The sequence below is a fragment of the Coffea arabica genome, chromosome 2c (genome assembly GCF_036785885.1).
Source record: "Coffea arabica cultivar ET-39 chromosome 2c, Coffea Arabica ET-39 HiFi, whole genome shotgun sequence".
Classification (NCBI taxonomy): Eukaryota; Viridiplantae; Streptophyta; class Magnoliopsida; order Gentianales; family Rubiaceae; genus Coffea; species Coffea arabica.
In genome coordinates, this window is record NC_092312.1 from 30766019 (window position 1) to 30784036 (window position 18018).

The 18018-nt window shown below is 33.0% G+C and overlaps 2 protein-coding genes across 6 annotated transcripts; one reads left to right on the forward strand and one right to left on the reverse strand.

Moving 5' to 3' along the window:
- The first annotated feature begins 2392 nt into the window (after nt 1-2392).
- On the forward strand, nt 2393-12215 carry LOC113727173 (beta-glucosidase 11-like). The gene is made up of 16 exons (XM_027251185.2): nt 2393-2621; nt 2716-2785; nt 2877-2932; nt 6743-6838; nt 6929-6998; nt 7091-7146; nt 8227-8302; nt 8394-8465; nt 8678-8765; nt 8893-9148; nt 10004-10119; nt 10256-10476; nt 10754-10782; nt 10861-10948; nt 11480-11570; nt 11725-12215. Exons 1-16 carry the CDS (start codon nt 2442-2444, stop codon nt 11972-11974), a joined length of 1815 nt encoding a protein of 604 aa, XP_027106986.2. The 5' UTR covers nt 2393-2441; the 3' UTR covers nt 11975-12215.
- Nucleotides 7834-17406, reverse strand: LOC113727175 (uncharacterized). Of its 5 annotated transcripts, XR_003457719.2 has the most exons (5): nt 17111-17405; nt 15354-15639; nt 14508-14623; nt 14128-14221; nt 13556-14018 (listed from the first exon to the last, which is right to left on the reverse strand). XR_003457719.2 is itself a non-coding variant. In XM_027251190.2 (4 exons), the coding sequence occupies exons 2-3, from the start codon at nt 15585-15587 to the stop codon at nt 14510-14512; spliced, it is 348 nt and encodes a 115-aa protein (XP_027106991.1). In that variant the 5' UTR covers nt 15588-15639; nt 17111-17406; the 3' UTR covers nt 7834-8047; nt 14508-14509. The 5 variants fall into 5 exon arrangements, 4 of the variants coding, with proteins under 4 accessions (XP_027106991.1, XP_027106990.1, XP_027106988.1 ...); XM_027251190.2 differs by lacking the exons at nt 13556-14018; nt 14128-14221 and adding an exon at nt 7834-8047 and having other exon boundaries at nt 17111-17406; XM_027251189.2 differs by lacking the exon at nt 14128-14221 and having other exon boundaries at nt 13556-13939.
- Between the last annotated feature and the right edge of the window lie 612 nt (nt 17407-18018).

Sequence of the window (18018 nt, forward strand, 5' to 3'; positions counted from 1 at the left end):
CCAGGATGTAATCTTCAAAGCCAGATCAACAGGTCGAATATCCTATTTTATCTGAGCCATCATTAAATCAAAATTTGCCATGTGCCCAGATTGCATTTTTATAGCTCTGATAATTAAGTTAGTGGTTTGAGACCCAGCATTTTTTATAATTCTGATAATTAAGTTCAGCGGTTGAGACTAGAAATAAGGAATTAGAGGTTCTGAGTTCTCAGTTACCATGTGCTTAGATTGCATTTTTTTATAGTTCTAATAATTAAGTTCAGTGGTTGAGGCCCAACATTTTTTATAGTTCTGATAATTAGATATTCTGAATTCTATTCCTGACACCCTCCCTACTTCTTAAATCTCATCCCTCTACTACTAAAAAAAAAATGTTCTAATGTGCATACCAAGTTTTTCTTCTGGCGTCCATTTGCTCTCGTTTGGGCCGTATGTTAGTCATAGTCGCACCTTCTAGCGTACACACAGATAGAATTGTAGATACTAAACTAACGAATATAGACAATTAAAAATGTACAAAAACACAAATTCATTTTTTTCTTTTAAAGATTAAGTTTAGGTGATTTTGACTCTAGTCATCATCATGGGCATATTTCCACAATCATAGATCCAGTGAGTATAAATTACCCTCTCATTTTAGTAAATAAAAATTTTTGTTTTTCACTTTTAAAATAGGGAAAATGACTTGTTTCATCCCTCACATTTCGTAAAAATATTCTTTTTGTCCCTCACATTTAAAATGAAGCAAATTGGTCCTTCACATTTAAAAACTAAAACTTTTACATCCTAGAAATAAACTCTCAGTTGTGAATCAAACCATCTAATAACCCGGTTACAAAGTTTGGGGGTAGAATTGGTAGATCACTCACAAAAACATATTTCTAACAAATAAATTAAAGCAATTAAAAAATCTTAATTAAAACCCATTTGTTTCTTCAAAAGAACGAAATTGTGCTAAAGCTCTCAAGCACTAAACCCTTAATGCAACAAAACTGAGGTATTTGTCTAAGAGTTTAGTGCTCGAGAGCTTTAGCACTATTTCGTTCTTTTGAAGAAGCAAATGGGTTTTTTTAAGATTTTTTAATTATTTTAATTTATTTGTTGGAAATATGTTTTGCGAGTGATCTACCAATTCTACCCCTAAAATTTGTAACCGGGTTGTTAGATGGTTTGATTCACAACTGAGAGTTTATTTCTAGGATGTAAAAGTTTCGATTTTTAAATGTGAAGGACCAATTTGCTTCGTTTTAAATGTAAGGGACGAAAAGAATATTTTTACGAAATGTGAGGGATGAAACAGGTCATTTTCTTTCTAAAATATTAGCTTTACATTCCTTACAAATTCAAGTTAGCAAAATTTGGTTCCAACATAAGTTTCTGACCATTTTTTAGCCTGAAATCATGATGTGACCCATATGCAATCATTTTTTATGTATAAAAAGATCATATCTCACGTTTTTAGTGGTAAAAATGAGTATGGATTGGGTCCGATTCCACTATTTAAAGAGAAAAATGAATACAATTCGGGTCAAATCATACATTTTTAGAGGTAAAAATGAATATGGATTGGGTAATTTGTTTCACTACAAATATGATCTAATTTTTTTACTCCTAAACAAATAACTATGTGTGGGTCACGTGATGGATTCAATATAAAAAGTGATAAAAAAATTTAGGTTGGAATCAAATTTTACTAATTTAATTTTGTAAGGAATGAAAAGTTACCATTTTAAAATGAAGGATGAAAAAATTCATTTGACGAAATGTAAAGGACGTTTTGAATAATTATTCCTTTGCAAAAATACTACACTTATTTCATTTGCATATTGCATATATTTCATTTGCTCATTGTGGTAAAATTAAAATTGGTGGACTTTAGAATCCAAAAAATTCCACTAAAGAACTAAAGGAAAGAGGAACAAATCAACAGTGTAATATCAATAATATTATAAGAACGAACTTATTAACTTTCACTCTTTTCAACTGATGATAATAATAAGACCATATTTATAGAGTAGATGACTTGGTAAACAAGTCTTGCACTCACAAGAAATTTTCTAATAAAATTCTAATTCCTAAATAATAAAACTACCATAACTAATCCAATAGAATTACTAAAACCTTAACTTAACTAAAACACTGCAAAATAATAATATGATAATTTTTTTTTTGAGCTTTGATTTATTATGTGGACATGGATTGCCAGTTGAATGATCAAAGGAATGACGTTGTTGTGCCACTACAAGTCAATTTTTTTCCCTATTTTGCATGGGACTTCGAAAGGCATTGCCTACTTTGCTGTCTTGTAAACAGTCAAATCAGATTTCTGAGTCATTTGAGAAGGATGGAATGTGTATTTAAGTCATGAGCACAAATGAATCCAACCCACAGATAATATTGAAATAGCAGACTAACGAGCTAGCTCTGCAGATTTTGACACCATGTTGAAACAGAAACAGAGGAGTCTTGTGTATGTTACTGATGCTCTCCTGATTCTAGTACTTGTGGTGCTAATGCTGTTGCAATTTCAGAATGTAATGGTACTAGCCAGAGTGGAGAACCATACAAGATCTGACTTCCCACCTGACTTTGTTTTTGGTGCTGGCACTTCCTCATATCAAGTCAATACTCTCTCTAGTTCTTTTTCTTGTACATGATTATATACATAGCAGTGACATGAACTTGGTAAACTAATCAACATATGCATATATATAGGTAGAGGGGCCTGCTCTTGAAGATGGAAGGACTCCTAGCATTTGGGATACCTTTGTCCATGCCAATAAGTGTATGTGTCTCTTGATTTTTTTTTTTTTTTTTTGGCTGTAAATTTTATTTTTTATGTATATAAATTAAAGCTTTACTCTTGAAACGATCAGGTCTTTCTAATGGAGCCAATGGAAACATAGCATGTGATCAGTACCACAAATACAAGGTAAATATATCTTTCCTGCCCTTTTGCTTTCTGGCATACTGATGAAATTGTGACTTCAATAACTTAGTTCAACGAATGTCGCAAATTGGTGACAGTTTAGTGCTTATAGTATCCCAAATTGAATTTTGTGTAATGGAGATCAAAATTTTGAGGGATGTGTGGCCGAACAGTGCACATGTACACACTTGTTTTTGTTTTGTGATAATTTCAATAAACCTCCCCTGACATTTCTCATAATATCACTTAGCACCTTTTAGATTTTTAAAATCTCATCTACCCCCCTTGAATTGACATTTTTTGTAACATTTTAGCCCCTTTGGAGAAAATGCAAGAAAGATAAAATTTTTGTTCCGATACTACCCTTATGTTGTCCTACATATGAATCTTACAACTACAATAAAAAAATAAAATAAGGTTAAAATGTAAAAAGACAAAAATATGAGTGATTATAAAGGCAATAGCGAGTAATTTTTTGGATATTCAACAACTATTATCTAGTATAATGAATGATGTCTTAACCCAAAAAGAAAAGGATATTCCTACACACACACATATATACAATATACATATATAATACATATATACACACACACACACATATATATATATGTATATATGTCTGTATATATATGGTTATTAGAACATTTTTTGATTAATTTTTAATTTTGACTTATTCATAAATTTTTTCCATAAGTAGGATTTATATTACAATTTACAAACCACACATTTGAAATGATTATGTTAATTTTCAATACAGCTTAAATTACATCATGTATCAAGACATATTTCTTAAAAAAATTTTCATAATTTCCTTATAATTATCCCGCAAAATTTTTCATTATAAATGTAAAAAATATTAGTAGTTATAAATGCAATAACGAGTAATTTTCTAGATATATAATAACTATTACTTACTATAATGAATGATGCTTTAACCTAAAAAAAAAAAGATATTCCTAGATACATATTTGGTCATTAGATCATATTTTATTAATTTTTTTAATTCTGACTTATTTATAATTTTTTTGTCTATAAGTAGGATTTATATTACAAACCACACATATGAAATGATTATTTTAATTTTCATTAAATTTAAATTACATCATATATCAAGACATATTTCTTAAAAATGTCTTGACTTTGTTATAATTATCTCACAAAATTTTTCAAGGTGTTAATCACTTACCAAAATCCTTATAAATAATTAACTTTGACTACATTTAATTTATCTAGGTCCTTTGGTGTCCCACCACTTGATGTTAACCACTTATCAATATCCTTCTAAGTGATGACTTTGACTATATTTAATTATCCACATACCACTTCGATACAGAGAAATATGGACCAAATAGTGATTTTGTTATTTTTTATCTACATTTTTTATTTAAATATTCTTCTTTGTTTTGACTTTTAGTTAAATAGTTATTAAGAGTACAAGAGTAATGTTATTAATTTGTGACTTTTCATAGGGATACTTCGCCTTCTCAAGCTCATAGGGGAAATAAGTGAGATTTTAAAATGATCAGTGATATTATGAGAAGTCTTAGAAGAAGTTTCCGAATTTATCCCTTGTGTTAAAATTATCTACACTGATTGTGTTAATATCGGCATTCTTTTTTTTAATTACCCCTTGTGTTAAAAATGTCTCACTTATTGTGTTAATATCGACATTCTTTTTTTAATTTTATATGTATATATATATATATATGTATGTATGTATAAACGATACACTTACATACAAAGTAATTCTTTCAGTAACCATCTAGATTGCCTTTTTTCTACAATTCTTTCTTAAAGATGGTGTGCTTTTTATAACACTAATAGAGGTAGGTTGCATTACTCCATTTCTCTCATAACAAAGAACTAACAATGACACAAAGATTCGAGTCAAGGCTAAGGTGTCCTTTATACGACTAGAAAATAGGGAAACCAAGATCGTAGAAATAGGGGGTCAAACTCTAATAGCACAAGAATTACAGCAATAGTAGAGTTTAAAATTAATAAACGCATTTATTTATTTTTTTTCATATGTTAAATGTGCTTTCAAATCTAAATTGTGCTTAAAATTTATAGTGAAAATTACCTTTGAATTAAGATCCATATTTAACTTTCAGTAGATCTAACACTCTTATAAAGGGTAATGATTATGAATTTTAAATTTTTTCAGAGTGGTAATATATGATGGGAAAGAGAATTCTAAAAATTTTAAGCGGAGCAAATAAGAAACAATTTTAAAATTTTCTAAGCTAAAACATTTTTTTTACAAAATTGACCTCAGCTACATGTGGGTCCGCCATTGCGACTAGGATCAACTAGTCTGATCTACTATATTATTTGGGATTATTTGAGCCATTATAAAATAAGGTGCCATGTGTCAAATTCTAGATTTGTAGAGTTTTAAATAAAGTTGAGTGGGAATGAACCTTTTTATTTTTTCCTTGGTGCATATGGATTTGCGTGCAAATCTAGGGCATGATTTAAAATATACTAATACAATTAATGCAATGTATAAAATACTATGATTTTTAATGAAAATCCTAATACAGTTTTTCGCATTTTGCATTTTAGTATCTACACTTGGTTTTTAGTAATGCTGCAATTGCACCGATATTTGTAATAAATTCCAAGCGCATACCTAAACTAGCCTACAATTATATGATCAATACCAATATATTCAAAATCAATAACATTAAAATTAATCCATGAATTAAGCAATATTATAACTGGCTCATAAATATTGGGATAAACACCAACACATCCTAGGTAGTAAAATCTTGTAATTATACTCATATAATAAACTAACTTTCATACGTATAATTCAAAAAAACTTCTATATTGCGTATATTTTAAAAATACTTTAAAAAACACATGTATTTTTTTTCCCAATTCCAAGAACTCAGATAGAATCAATATGATTGGTGTATTGTACTTCACAAATTATACTTCAAGTAGAAAAGTTTTAAAATTTCTTTATAGATAATGGCATATCTTTCTAATTATATAGAAAATAACAATGATATATATATATATATAAGTTTTATAGATTTATGCATATAAATCTAATAAGTTTATAAATTTTTAATTTATTTAATGTCTCATGTACAAAGATGAGAGTAAAATTAATGTTAATGTAGTAGAATCCTTGAAAATTATATAGTAATTTCATCTCTAATTTTTAGTTCCATAACTTTCGAATATATTCATATTATTCAAAATTAATTTATATGTCTCGTATTTTTTGCACTGTGCTGTTAACAGTAGTCATTGATTGAAAACATACGTACAATGTGTATATAAAATATTCCCTACTATACCCTTCCACTATTTTACTAGATATGCGCACTCAATCAAACTAAACTCGCATATACTGCATTCCCCATGTACATAAAATTAATCCAAATACTATGTGTTTCATTTGCATACTTCTAGCTAGCAAGCAAGATTACTTATTTTACTTGGTCAATCACGTTTGGCGGACAGCCGGCCGAATGATGTGTGGAGTGACGTTTTCATTACAAGTCAAGTTTTTCCTTGTTTTTATGTTTGGAAATTGAAGAGCCGTTGCCCACTCTGCTGCCCAGTAAAGAGCAAACACTAAGCAGCTAAACAAGATTTCTTGTAATTTGATAATATTTGAATGTGTGTTTAAGTAATCAATGGAGATGAATCAAGCCCAACAATAATATGGAAGGTAGCAGAGTAACAATCTCTGCAGATTTTGACGCCATGTTGAAACAGAATCAGAGGAGTCTTAGGTATTTTACTTCCGTTCCTCTGATTCTAGTACTTGTGGTGCTAATTTTGTTGCAGTTTCACAATGTAATGGTAGTAGCTGGACTGGAGAACTATACAAGATCAGACTTCCCAGCTGACTTTGTTTTTGGCGCTGGCACTTCTGCATATCAAGTTAACGCTCTCTTTCCATCTGTTTCTTTTTCTTGCATGTGACTGTATACATAGCATTGATATGAAAATAACAGATTAACAATCATATAGGTAGAGGGAGCAGCTTTTGAAGATGGAAGGACTCCTAGCACTTGGGATACTTTTGCTCATGCCAATAAAGGTTTAAGTTTTCCTGAAATAAATTCTTTGTTGTTCCAGTCTCTCTCTCTCTCTCCTGGCAAGTAAAGCTTTACTGTTGAATAAAATTTTCAGGTTTTTCTAATGGAGCCATTGGAGACATCGCATGTGATCAGTATCACAACTATAAGGTAGACATTTCTTTCCTGCCTTTTGGCTTTTTGCAATATAGTGATGAAATAGTTCAACTAATGATCCCAAATTGGTATTCAGTTTATTTTCCCAAAATGAATTTTGTGGAGCGGAGATTGAAAGTTGAAAAAATTTTACATTTCTGACGGACTGGCGGGTGAACAGTGCACTTATACACCCCTGTTGTAATAGTATCTACACTTATTAATATCAGCATCCATTATTCTGTTAGTTTCTACATTCTCTCACACAATTGGAACCACAACTGCTAAGGTACCTGGTTCCCCAAATTGTGAGGAGAGGATTAGATATTGGTTAGCCTGCAGTGAAATTGATTATCAGATGATTTTTTTGGTGACAGATGACAATTGGGTCATATATGAATGTGAATTTTGTAGTAGTAAAAATTTGGCACAACAGAAGCTTTAAGTGATTCAATTTTTCCAACTTGTAGCAGATTGTAACACTTGGCCCAGAAGTATTGAGATAAAATTCTTAGATGTATACCAAAAGTAACTAATACTACTAGTATTGGAAAATGAATTGAGTTCGTATCTATATTATTTCCCTTTTCCTACCAAATTGAAGACTGGATTCTAAAGTGGTTCTCAACTTAGTATCTTTGCTTTACAATTGCATACTAATAACTGTAATCTGCAGGCCGTGCGAATAATAGCGTTTGCTGATAAGCAATGAAATAGTCTCCAGCAGCACATTAATTGAAAATTATGCAATCAAACACAAATTTATTAAGAAAAATAAAACAACCTGCTTCCACTATCAGCAGCTGCCACCATTACTGCTTATCAGACTAAATGTTCACCCCCTCAGGCTATTCCTGATTCCATCCAGTAGTACCTCTAAACATTCTGCTGTAGCACTTGATTCTGCACCAGTAGCCTGCTAGTTAATAGTGTATGCTGGTTAAGAGGTAGTACATTATGAGATATTTGAATCTCAATAGCCTGATATTTGATTTTTTTTTCTGCAATTAGCACAATGAGTGTGGATAGCAAGTGATAAAATCATATCTTGTTAAATTAGGACGCAGTTCACTTTAAGAAATTTATCTGTTTCAGGAGGATGTCCAACGCATGGTAGACACAGGTTTGGAGGCTTACAGATTCTCTATTTCCTGGCCAAGACTTATTCCTAGTACGTTTAGTTGTATTATATTACCTACATGTGACCATTGCACATTTTATTCCTTTCTCCTCATACTTGGTTTCCTTTTTTATCTTTTCAGATGGAAGAGGTCATGTCAACCCCAAGGGTTTAGAATATTACAACAATCTCATCAATGAACTCCTCATGCATGGTAAGCTTTCTCTGTTCAATAACTATGCACTTGATAGGCAATTTGTGAGTGTGAAATCTTGCCTAAATGTGATAATATCAGATCAAACATCTATCTCACAAAAGCATGGACATTTAAACGTCCAAAATGCTTTTGTCAATCGATCTATCCATGTTTCTTTTCATCTCAACACATATATGTTTTTAACACTTTTGCTGTCTGATGACACACAGGAATTCAACCACATGTCACACTGTTTCACTTTGATAGCCCTCAAGTTCTTGAAGATGAATATGGGGGATGGCTTAGTCGGAAAATGGTGTAAGCATTTGATAGCTGTTATTTTGATCCATTCATACTTAAGCTTGTTCAATACATGGTTTCCACTGTGAAGTATATATAGTTATTACATGATTAAATTTAAAGAATCATTCATCCGTGACTTCAGGAGAGACTTTACTGCCTTTGCTGATGTATGCTTCAAGGAATTTGGAGACAGGGTTTTGCATTGGACTACCTTAAATGAGGCCAATATATTTGCCATTGGCGGTTATGATAATGGAATTAGTCCCCCAGGGCGCTGCTCTCTGCCATTTGGACTGATGTGCACTGAGGGTAATTCCTCAACTGAGCCATATATTGCTGGTCATAACTTGTTGCTGGCACATTCATCTGTTGTGAAACTATATCACACAAAGTATAAGGTACTACTATGAGATCTTATTTCATAATTTTCTCACATAATCTGGTGTTTTGCGTCTTGATAGTGCCACTACAATGATGAAAATTTAATTTGGCACCAGAGTTAGTGAACTCTTGGTTTTTCAAAACTTCATAGTCCGACCACATACATCTCTGGACGAACCGAGGTGACTCTGCGAATCCTGTCTAGTAGTCATAGATGGAAGAACTACTAACTGGGGTTGCACCTGGTATTTGCTTTTCTAGTTTAATTGTCCATATTGACGCTTTATCTAACCCATTTATAGTACTTCTCATAGTATATAGTTGTATCACATAGTACAATCCTTGTCTCTTAGCTATTTTGAGTCACTTGGGCTGCAATCTGAATCTTATCTAGTCATTTGCTTTGGAAGAGTTGCAGTTCCAAATATATCTGTGACCTATTTTGATTTTAATTATGCATATAACAGTTTACTTTAAGTTGGAATGTCAATGTTCAGTCTGTTTGCACATTCTCGTAGGAAAAAAAAAAAAACTAGTTCAGCACGGGATTTTACTGAAAGAACAGAAGAATATGTTTGGACTATAGATTAAGTACTCCACAGGTTGCCACTAGGGATTGACAAAAGATAGCATAGTATATAGTCAGGAACGGAAAGGCAATCCTATGGGTAAGCCCCCTTCTGTCATTCTTTCCGGGTACGGTGCAACCTGACCAATGAGTTCCCACCTTTCTTCTGCTAAACAAGAATAGGATGATAAGGCATTGACATTTCTCTTTGAAATTCTCGTTGGTAGTTCCATTTATTGATCTTAATATCTGCGAAACATTATGGCAAGTAAGTTGAATAACAGAAATTTATGCCCGTTTGCAGGCCATTCAACATGGTTTTGTGGGACTAAACCTCTTGGCTCCTTGGTTTTCTCCATATTCTAATGCTACAGAAGATGTAATTGCAACTCAAAGAGCCATTGATTTTTACCTCGGTTGGTGAGTTATGAAGTTTTGGTGGATAAGTACCATTGCATATCATCATCCCTAACAAATAGCAAGATGCTTTCTTAGCTTTGCAACTTGAAGCAAAAAGATGAGCTTATATTATGGTTTATACACTATTCCACTGCAGGTTCCTTCATCCGTTGGTTTTCGGAGACTATCCTGACATTGTGAAGAAGAATGCTGGCAAGAGGATTCCAGCACTTACTCCGCGTGAATCTAAGCTAATTAAGGGCTCATTTGACTTTATAGCGTTGAATTACTATTTCATATTCTATGTCAGGGACAATCCTAGCAGCCTTAATATGAATATCAGGGACATAACTGCTGATATGGCACTAAACATCTCGTGTATGTATTCATTTATTGTGAGCTTGAAATACTTTTTGCTCATTGAATTCCATACAGCCTAGTGAATCATCTAGTCACATCCTTTTGCTAAGCCATCATGTTTGTTCTCTGTTACTTAGTTCTTGAGAACTTGTGTACAGCCTTAGTTTCATCTCAAGTGTCAGTACTCTGTAATGCTTAATTTCTCAAAATCTAAATCTCTGTGATGACTTTTTTGGTCCTATAGATTTTGTGATTGAGTTGAACTAATTTCTGTATCCTTTTTTGGTTTCTTCAGTTGAGCCAGAAGATGCACCACAGAATGAGGTGAGGTTAAGAATTTAATTTCATGATATTCTGTCCATCATTTTCGATCACTATTATTAACCATCTTGTTTGGCACAGAATGAAGTTGAAGCATCCGGTCTTCTTGCACTTTTGGAGTATGTCAAGAAAGTTTATGCCAATCCACCTATTTACGTCCAAGAAAATGGTTCTCTCTCTCTCTCTCTCTCTCTCTCTCTCTCTCTCTTACACACACACACACAACACACAAACAGACATATACACAGTTTCAGCATATTTGTCTCTGCTACTTTGCGTGGTACCAATGTCCTGATTCAATTAAATTCTTAACATGGTACTGCATCTTTTTTTTCTTTTAAATGAAGAATGACGAATGAAGCAATAACTTTAACAAGAAATCTGCCAACCTAATCAAACAACATCAACTAGCCCGAAAAAAAAAAAACCCATCAACTATGATGCTTGAGAAATTTCATTTCCTTTCGGAATATGTAAAGCATGGTTGCAACTGCCAACTCTATAAGGTTCAGCTACCAAACATGCAATGCATTTTTTTTCCTTTGCTGGTGAGCTCTGCTTTAATTTGTAACTTTCTCCTGATCAAATTATTATCAGTAGATGTTTGAACATATATAGCTTGTGTTTCTTTCTCTCTGATTCTTTTTAACCACGATCGCAAAACAGTTTTAGAATCTCTTTGGATGACTGGTTTTGATAGGTGTAGCAACCAAGCGCAATGAAACACTAATCGACACAGCAAGGGTGCAATATATGCGTTTATGTATCGGGACTTTGCTCGATGCTATAAAGTAAGCATCCACACATATGTCACATCTACTTGTGTGTTTTTTTTGCATGTTCTGTCTACTGCTTTGCATCTTACTGCATAAATGACTCTTTCTTGCAATTTCACTACTTCGCTTTGCTGACCTGTTCTGTTCTTTCACCTTGAAATATTGGAAGAAATGGATCAAACACCAAAGGCTACTTCGTATGGTCTTTCTTAGATGTTTTTGAGTTACTGGGTGGCTATCAGACTGGTTATGGCCTGTACTACGTTGATTTGGATGACAAGCAATTGAGAAGATACCCAAAGCTCTCTGCACATTGGTACTCCAATTTCCTCAAGGGAAGAAGCATCAAGCCTGATGAGATTCTTGTTGTTGATAACGAAACCTTTGTTTCTTCAACGACAAAATTATCTGATCACTAATCCATATTTTTAGTCATTTCTCTCTTTCTTATGACTGTCTCAAATCAGTTTGTGGTTATTGTGATCTCTGTTGTGAGATTCTGCACAAGAGATCTTGTGATATTGCTCAAAACCCATTACAGGATATTTGAATCTGTTTCATTACACCATTATATCTTCTTATGAATCAAAGCAAGAAGCATAGTCTAGTTGCTAATTTTGGATAATCTATTTGGATCTACTTTGTTCACAAGGCATTCAATATTGGGGCAGATGCAATTAAGATTTGGTTGATTTCTTTTAGAAGTTGGAATACGTGTATTGACGTAGTTGTGTTCATATACTGATTTTACGTACAATATATCTATGTTAATGTACACCAAATCATGTAAAATATACAACAACCGAACAGCCACACAAAAACCTCAACTATACTTGCCCCACACCCACAAGAATGTCAGAGGAAAATGCACAATTTGTAAAGCTCTTTTGAGAGGGTGTGCTGTATTGGTTTAATTCCCCTACCAAGTGCCAAGTACTAAACACTCTGGACTCCTCATTCAACAAATACCTACTGATTGATTGAACAATCCAGAGGTAGTTGATTCTCTCTGCAATAAATAGTGGAAATATGCAATTCACACTGGATTGCCATGAATTTCATACTTTGCTGCAAGGGACTACCTATCTTTTTAGGCAGGTTACATTTTCAAGGCAGTTCCTGCCTGAAAATGGATATATTGGCATACGGCTTATTTAAGATACAATGTTAAATGTTTGTTCTATGTTTCTGGTCTATGTTAAGCCAAAGTATATATTTTTGGTTTCTGTCCAGATGACCCAAACTACATTAGTTTGGGTGAGCTAATCTTAGCTTCTCATTAGTTTAACAGTTAACAGTGTGCAAGAATGATTATTTTGTGCTTCTGAATCTTGTTACTTGGCAAATAAGTGTTCTTGCAGGAGGATTTTTGAGAGCTCTAGTACCTGTATTTGATTGCAAATGTACATTTTAGTTTCTAGACACTACAGTTTTCAATATATGCTCAATTTTCCTTTTGTATCCTCGCATGTCATGTCTGAAAGAAATAGTCCTGAGCAGTTATATTTGGATTAGGGAGTTCGGGAAATGAGAACGATAAGTAAAACCAAAATCTGAATCTTTTTTCTTTTAATGGTGGTTAATCAAAATGCTAAATAAACAAACAATTTTGACAACTACGAGTACGAGAAACTGTCATTTCATTCCAGTGTCCACTGTTACAAAGCTTTTCTTTTTGCTAGTGCATCCAAGGAAAATCTTTAAATGAAATTAGACTTTTACAGCACCTTTCTGTAGAATTACAATTAAGTAACATATCTTTATAGTGCCTGTGGGAATTAATGATACCTAAATTAGTCTCTCTTGCAAGGCTGATGACACTGTATAATTTTTTCTGTGTTCATACGTATTTCATATATTCTATTCCAGATATGGAGTTGGGTAAAATTTCATGCAAATCCTCCTACATATACCCTCCCAATCATTGCTAAACCATGCTTGAAAGTGCTTTTATGGGATACTTGTACCTAAAAATATCTCGCTTGCAAGGGTCATGACACTGTAGATAATATCATTAACTATTTCATATATCCTCCCAATCAATTCATGTCTTAGGCTTGAACAGCTTCCAGCTCGCTTATGTGTTCATCTCTTCAAAACTTGAAGAGCCAAAAGAAGTAAGGGAGGTTTGCTTTAATCAAGATAAATAATTCTAAGGTTTCAAAGTTTTCAAGAAGCAAATCCTGTACTTTGTCTGCACAAAAAGGTTCTCTCCTTTATGACATCAGAGATTTTCTGTTCAAAACTAAGTAAAGCCTTTCTGAAATCCAAGAGCAGGGGTGTGTCAGTGAAAGTTGAACTCCCGTACCAAGATGAGGGAACAAGGACCTTGACCATGGGTATATCTACTTCTCAGTTCTTGAATAAATGACAGAATTGTCTTCCTGAAACTTCCACCGAACCAAACCTCTTAAACTATTGCATGCTTCCGGAGAAACCAAACTTCAATAGGTAAAACTGGCCCTAAAATGTCAGGGAAAGCAGCTGAAGATAGAATTCTATCTCGAAAAGCAAAATAACATTAAAAATCAAAAACAGATAATTGATTGTAAAGTTTGTTTAGAAGCTGTACATCAGATCCAGTGAGGTTATCAAGCATACTTTGCGCTCAAATGCCATGTCCAAATGATTTTTTAACTCAAATTGCTTTGAAAGTATAGCCATTTCTGAAACCAACCAACAATACTGAGAAAGGAAAGCAAGGGAAGGAAAACCAAGAGAGGGGGAAAAATAAGAATAAGAAGATGATGATGACAAACAAGGAACAGCAAATCCCAGACATCAACTTCTCAGTCTAAATTAGCTTTAATACCCATACTTATGGAACATGCAGGCCACAAAGAAAACATCTAAGAGATAATTAGAAATAATACAAATAAGACAAGATCTTAACAACCAATTAAACATTAAACACAGCAAAAGCATCTCCAAGATGATAAGATGAGATCTTACCATTAAGGTTGATAGACATCAGGAAGTTGAAGACCCACACTAGCAGCAGATTTCCCAAGAATTTTTTTCATCTCATCTGATCTGTCAACTGCAATATTATAGGAAAATAGCAAGTCCTGCACAATCAAAAAACAAAATCAGCCACAGATCATATACCAAGAGCAAGCACATATCCTCATCCATCAGGATACATCAGGGGCTAAGAGAGGCAAACAATCTATCAACAGTGAACCCTGGCAGATAGACCATTGATATTTTAATGACCCAGACCATTATGACATCGATACAAGAAATCAAAAGTCACCTGATAGCTTAAGAATTTTTAATGAAATCAAAGCATCATCGATCCAACATTTCAAGATTCCATCTTTCTTCATGAGTCCATCTTTTACTTCATCAAAATTATAAAAAATTACAAACATCAATTATAAATCTTGGTTTATTCGTCAGCCAGCAAGAGTTGCTTTGCCTTCTTTTCTAAGGCTTCTTAAAATTGCCAAGATAGACTACAGTTATATTACAAGAACAATTTCTGAGTCTGCTACCAGAGAACAAATATAACAGTAATCAAGCACCAGGTAAGCAGAAAAAAAGCTTGAAATTTCTAGCATAACATATAACCATTATGAAAAAAATATCCAAACCCAGACTACTTACTACCTTCTGCCATCCACTAAAATCCAAGTCAGTTGAACATCACATTTCCACACAAATAAAACCTTGTCCTTTTTGAAATTGTGCAACTAAAGATGTTCCACAGGGCTAAGGTGCACAAACAATATCCAGACCACATCATTATCCATGTAGATGCATACCCATTATATCAAATGATTAATAGATGACTACCTTATGATGGTGGACACTGTTCAGAAGGAAAGTGTAATCATGGGCAAGCTTTATCTTTTGCTGAATGAAAGAGGGATCCACGGACTGTTGTCCACTGCTGCTATTCCTGAACTCCTGCTTAATGAAGTCAGAGAATTGGGCCTTTTGCTCTTCCTTACCTATATGCTTTCTTACTGCTTTAAGAAGGTTTCTGTACACTCTAGCTGCTGCTTGTATGCCTTCTGAAGACCCCATTTAACTTCAACCTGCCGATAGATGGGTCCTTCCAATGTAAGGTCTACTTGGTCTGCAGCAATACCATAGACACTATAAGTTTCAATCCTTCAAAGCACAAAAAGGATGACAAAGAATACACCAACCATTTAGGAGTATCTTTGATTAATTAAAGCCAATAGAGCACAAAAACAAATAGCGAAAAATTTTATCATCAAGTACGTAGAAATAAAATTTAATATATAAACCTTTTACAAGCAAAAAAATAACTTATACAATCATTTTCACAATAAGTACAAGAATTTTCAAAAGAAAAGCTAAATAACATAACAAGAACATCACATAGGAAAAAGAATGGCTGCTTCAAATGTGACTTGAGAATATATAATTAAAAAAAATGACAAAAACTTCGGGATTAGTAACACTTTACAGTCTCCAATTGTAGAAGTACCAGTCAGATGCATAAATCAAACATTCCCGAGTTTGATGCATAAATCCAAACCTCAAGTTGTTATTATTTTGACCTCCATAAGCTACCTAGAAAAAACATATAAAATATTCTAAAATTTGGAAATCTACATAGCACTTTTACTCCTGATTGTTGCAATAAAACTCCATGAAATTCACAGCTCGAAACCTGATATATACCTTCAAGGAAAAAAAAAAGAGAGGAAAATCTACAAAATGAAATACCCCGAAAATGTAAACTCCAAAAACAACCCTAACATCCAAACCCTTAGAACCATTTTAAGTATAGTCAAACTTGCCTAACTACAACAATTAAATTAATTTAATGTATTGCGGTTGCTAAGGAAAAAAAACATAAACAAGAATGAAAACTTAGCCATTTCATCATTTCTCTTCTTTATATTTACTAAATGGGCAAGAATTCTATGAACTAGCTCAAACCACTTAAAATTAAAGAAATTCATAAACAACAGCCAAAGATTCCCACAAAAAATGAAATCTGAATATGTACTTGAGAATTCCAAACCTAAAAGACTTGACGAAGAATAATCCTATTGAACCCACAAAATACTATCTCCATCAAGTAATAGTAACTTGAAAAAGAAAAGAATGGAAAAGAAAGATAACATACCAAAGAAAATGGGTTAAATGCAAAATACCCCATAAATCATTGGACCGTGATATGCCCCTTAAACTAAGGATTTCAGTTCCATACCATCTTAAACATTCAATTTTTTTTGTCACATTACACAAGATCAAGTAATCTGGCCAATTGCTATTAACTTAATTGACTATTACAATCCTATGACAAAAGTGCTACCAAAGTTATATCCTTCATGCTTTCTTGCTCGGCCTTCCCCTTTCTTTCACTTAACAATAATGTTTCTTCCTATTTTTTTTTTTTTTTGTACTATTTCCTTTCCTCAGTCAAAATCACGGGTTTTACCATTATAGCCACAACCACCACCAAATAACAATAAATTACTCTACAAACCAATGTGAAAACCGAAACCCACTGTACAAAAAAAACATCTTTGCTAAAAAAAACTGAAAATTCAACTGAATAATTCACTCACCAGTTTTTGGAGATTAAGGATTTTGGGGGCAGATGGGTTGATGAAGAAGGGGGAAGAGTATGAGGAGACTAGGGGTGCCAGGGACTGGGGGGAGGGTGATGAGGGGTTGGAGGCGCCAGGGATTTTAAAGTCCGGAAAGGGGAGAGCTCAAAGACGCTAGAGTAGAGAAATGGGAGGAAGGAGAGATCGACAAGCCTTAAAAGGACTGGAGATGTTAGTGAGGAAAGAGAGGTTGTTGACACACTTGGAGGGGAAGGGCATGGGGAAGATGGTAACCATGGGGACAGTTTGGGGCTTTTGCCGTTTCTAGTGAGGGCAAAATCATCATCCCAATTTTGCATTCTTAAAAAAGAAAAAAAAAACATTTTGAATTTCAGAAATATTCCATCAAATTATTAAATTGATAAATAATATATATATATTGCAAATTATTGCCTTAATTTGAATTTGAACAATGAATACATTATAGGCTTGTTCTCAATTGATTATGTTAACTAATTATAGATTTTGATTATGATTAATTAGTTTTGAGATATTCTCGTATGTTTTTGTATTTAAATTATAGATTTTTTAATAACTAAAAGGACTAAAATTCATAATCACTCAAAGAATAACTTTTGTTGATTCTGATAATTCTTCATAATCACTTTCCATAGTTAGATTTTGCAAAAATCTAACGCAAACGAGAACAAGGCATATGCCTATTGGATAATTATAAACAACTACATACTAAATTTTTAATATATTAAATGATTTTTTGTATTATATAATTTTATCCTTATGTTGATTTATTAATGATGCCATTAAAATGTTATATTTTACTCGTAATATGTATGGTTTAGTTTCATTGAAAATAAAAATAAAGAATGAATCACGTAATAAAAATAAAAATATTATAACATATTAAT

Coding starts and splice junctions, on each gene's coding strand:
- LOC113727173 (XM_027251185.2), top strand. CDS start 2,442: ATGTTGAAACAGAAACAGAGGAGTCTTGTGTATGTTACTGATGCTCTC. Junction 9,149..10,003: donor TATATCACACAAAGTATAAG/GTACTACTATGA, acceptor GCCCGTTTGCAG/GCCATTCAACATGGTTTTGT. Junction 10,949..11,479: donor TATTTACGTCCAAGAAAATG/GTTCTCTCTCTC, acceptor TGGTTTTGATAG/GTGTAGCAACCAAGCGCAAT.
- LOC113727175 (XM_027251190.2), bottom strand. CDS start 15,587: ATGGGGTCTTCAGAAGGCATACAAGCAGCAGCTAGAGTGTACAGAAAC. Junction 14,624..15,353: donor ACAGTGTCCACCATCATAAG/GTAGTCATCTAT, acceptor TTGATTGTGCAG/GACTTGCTATTTTCCTATAA.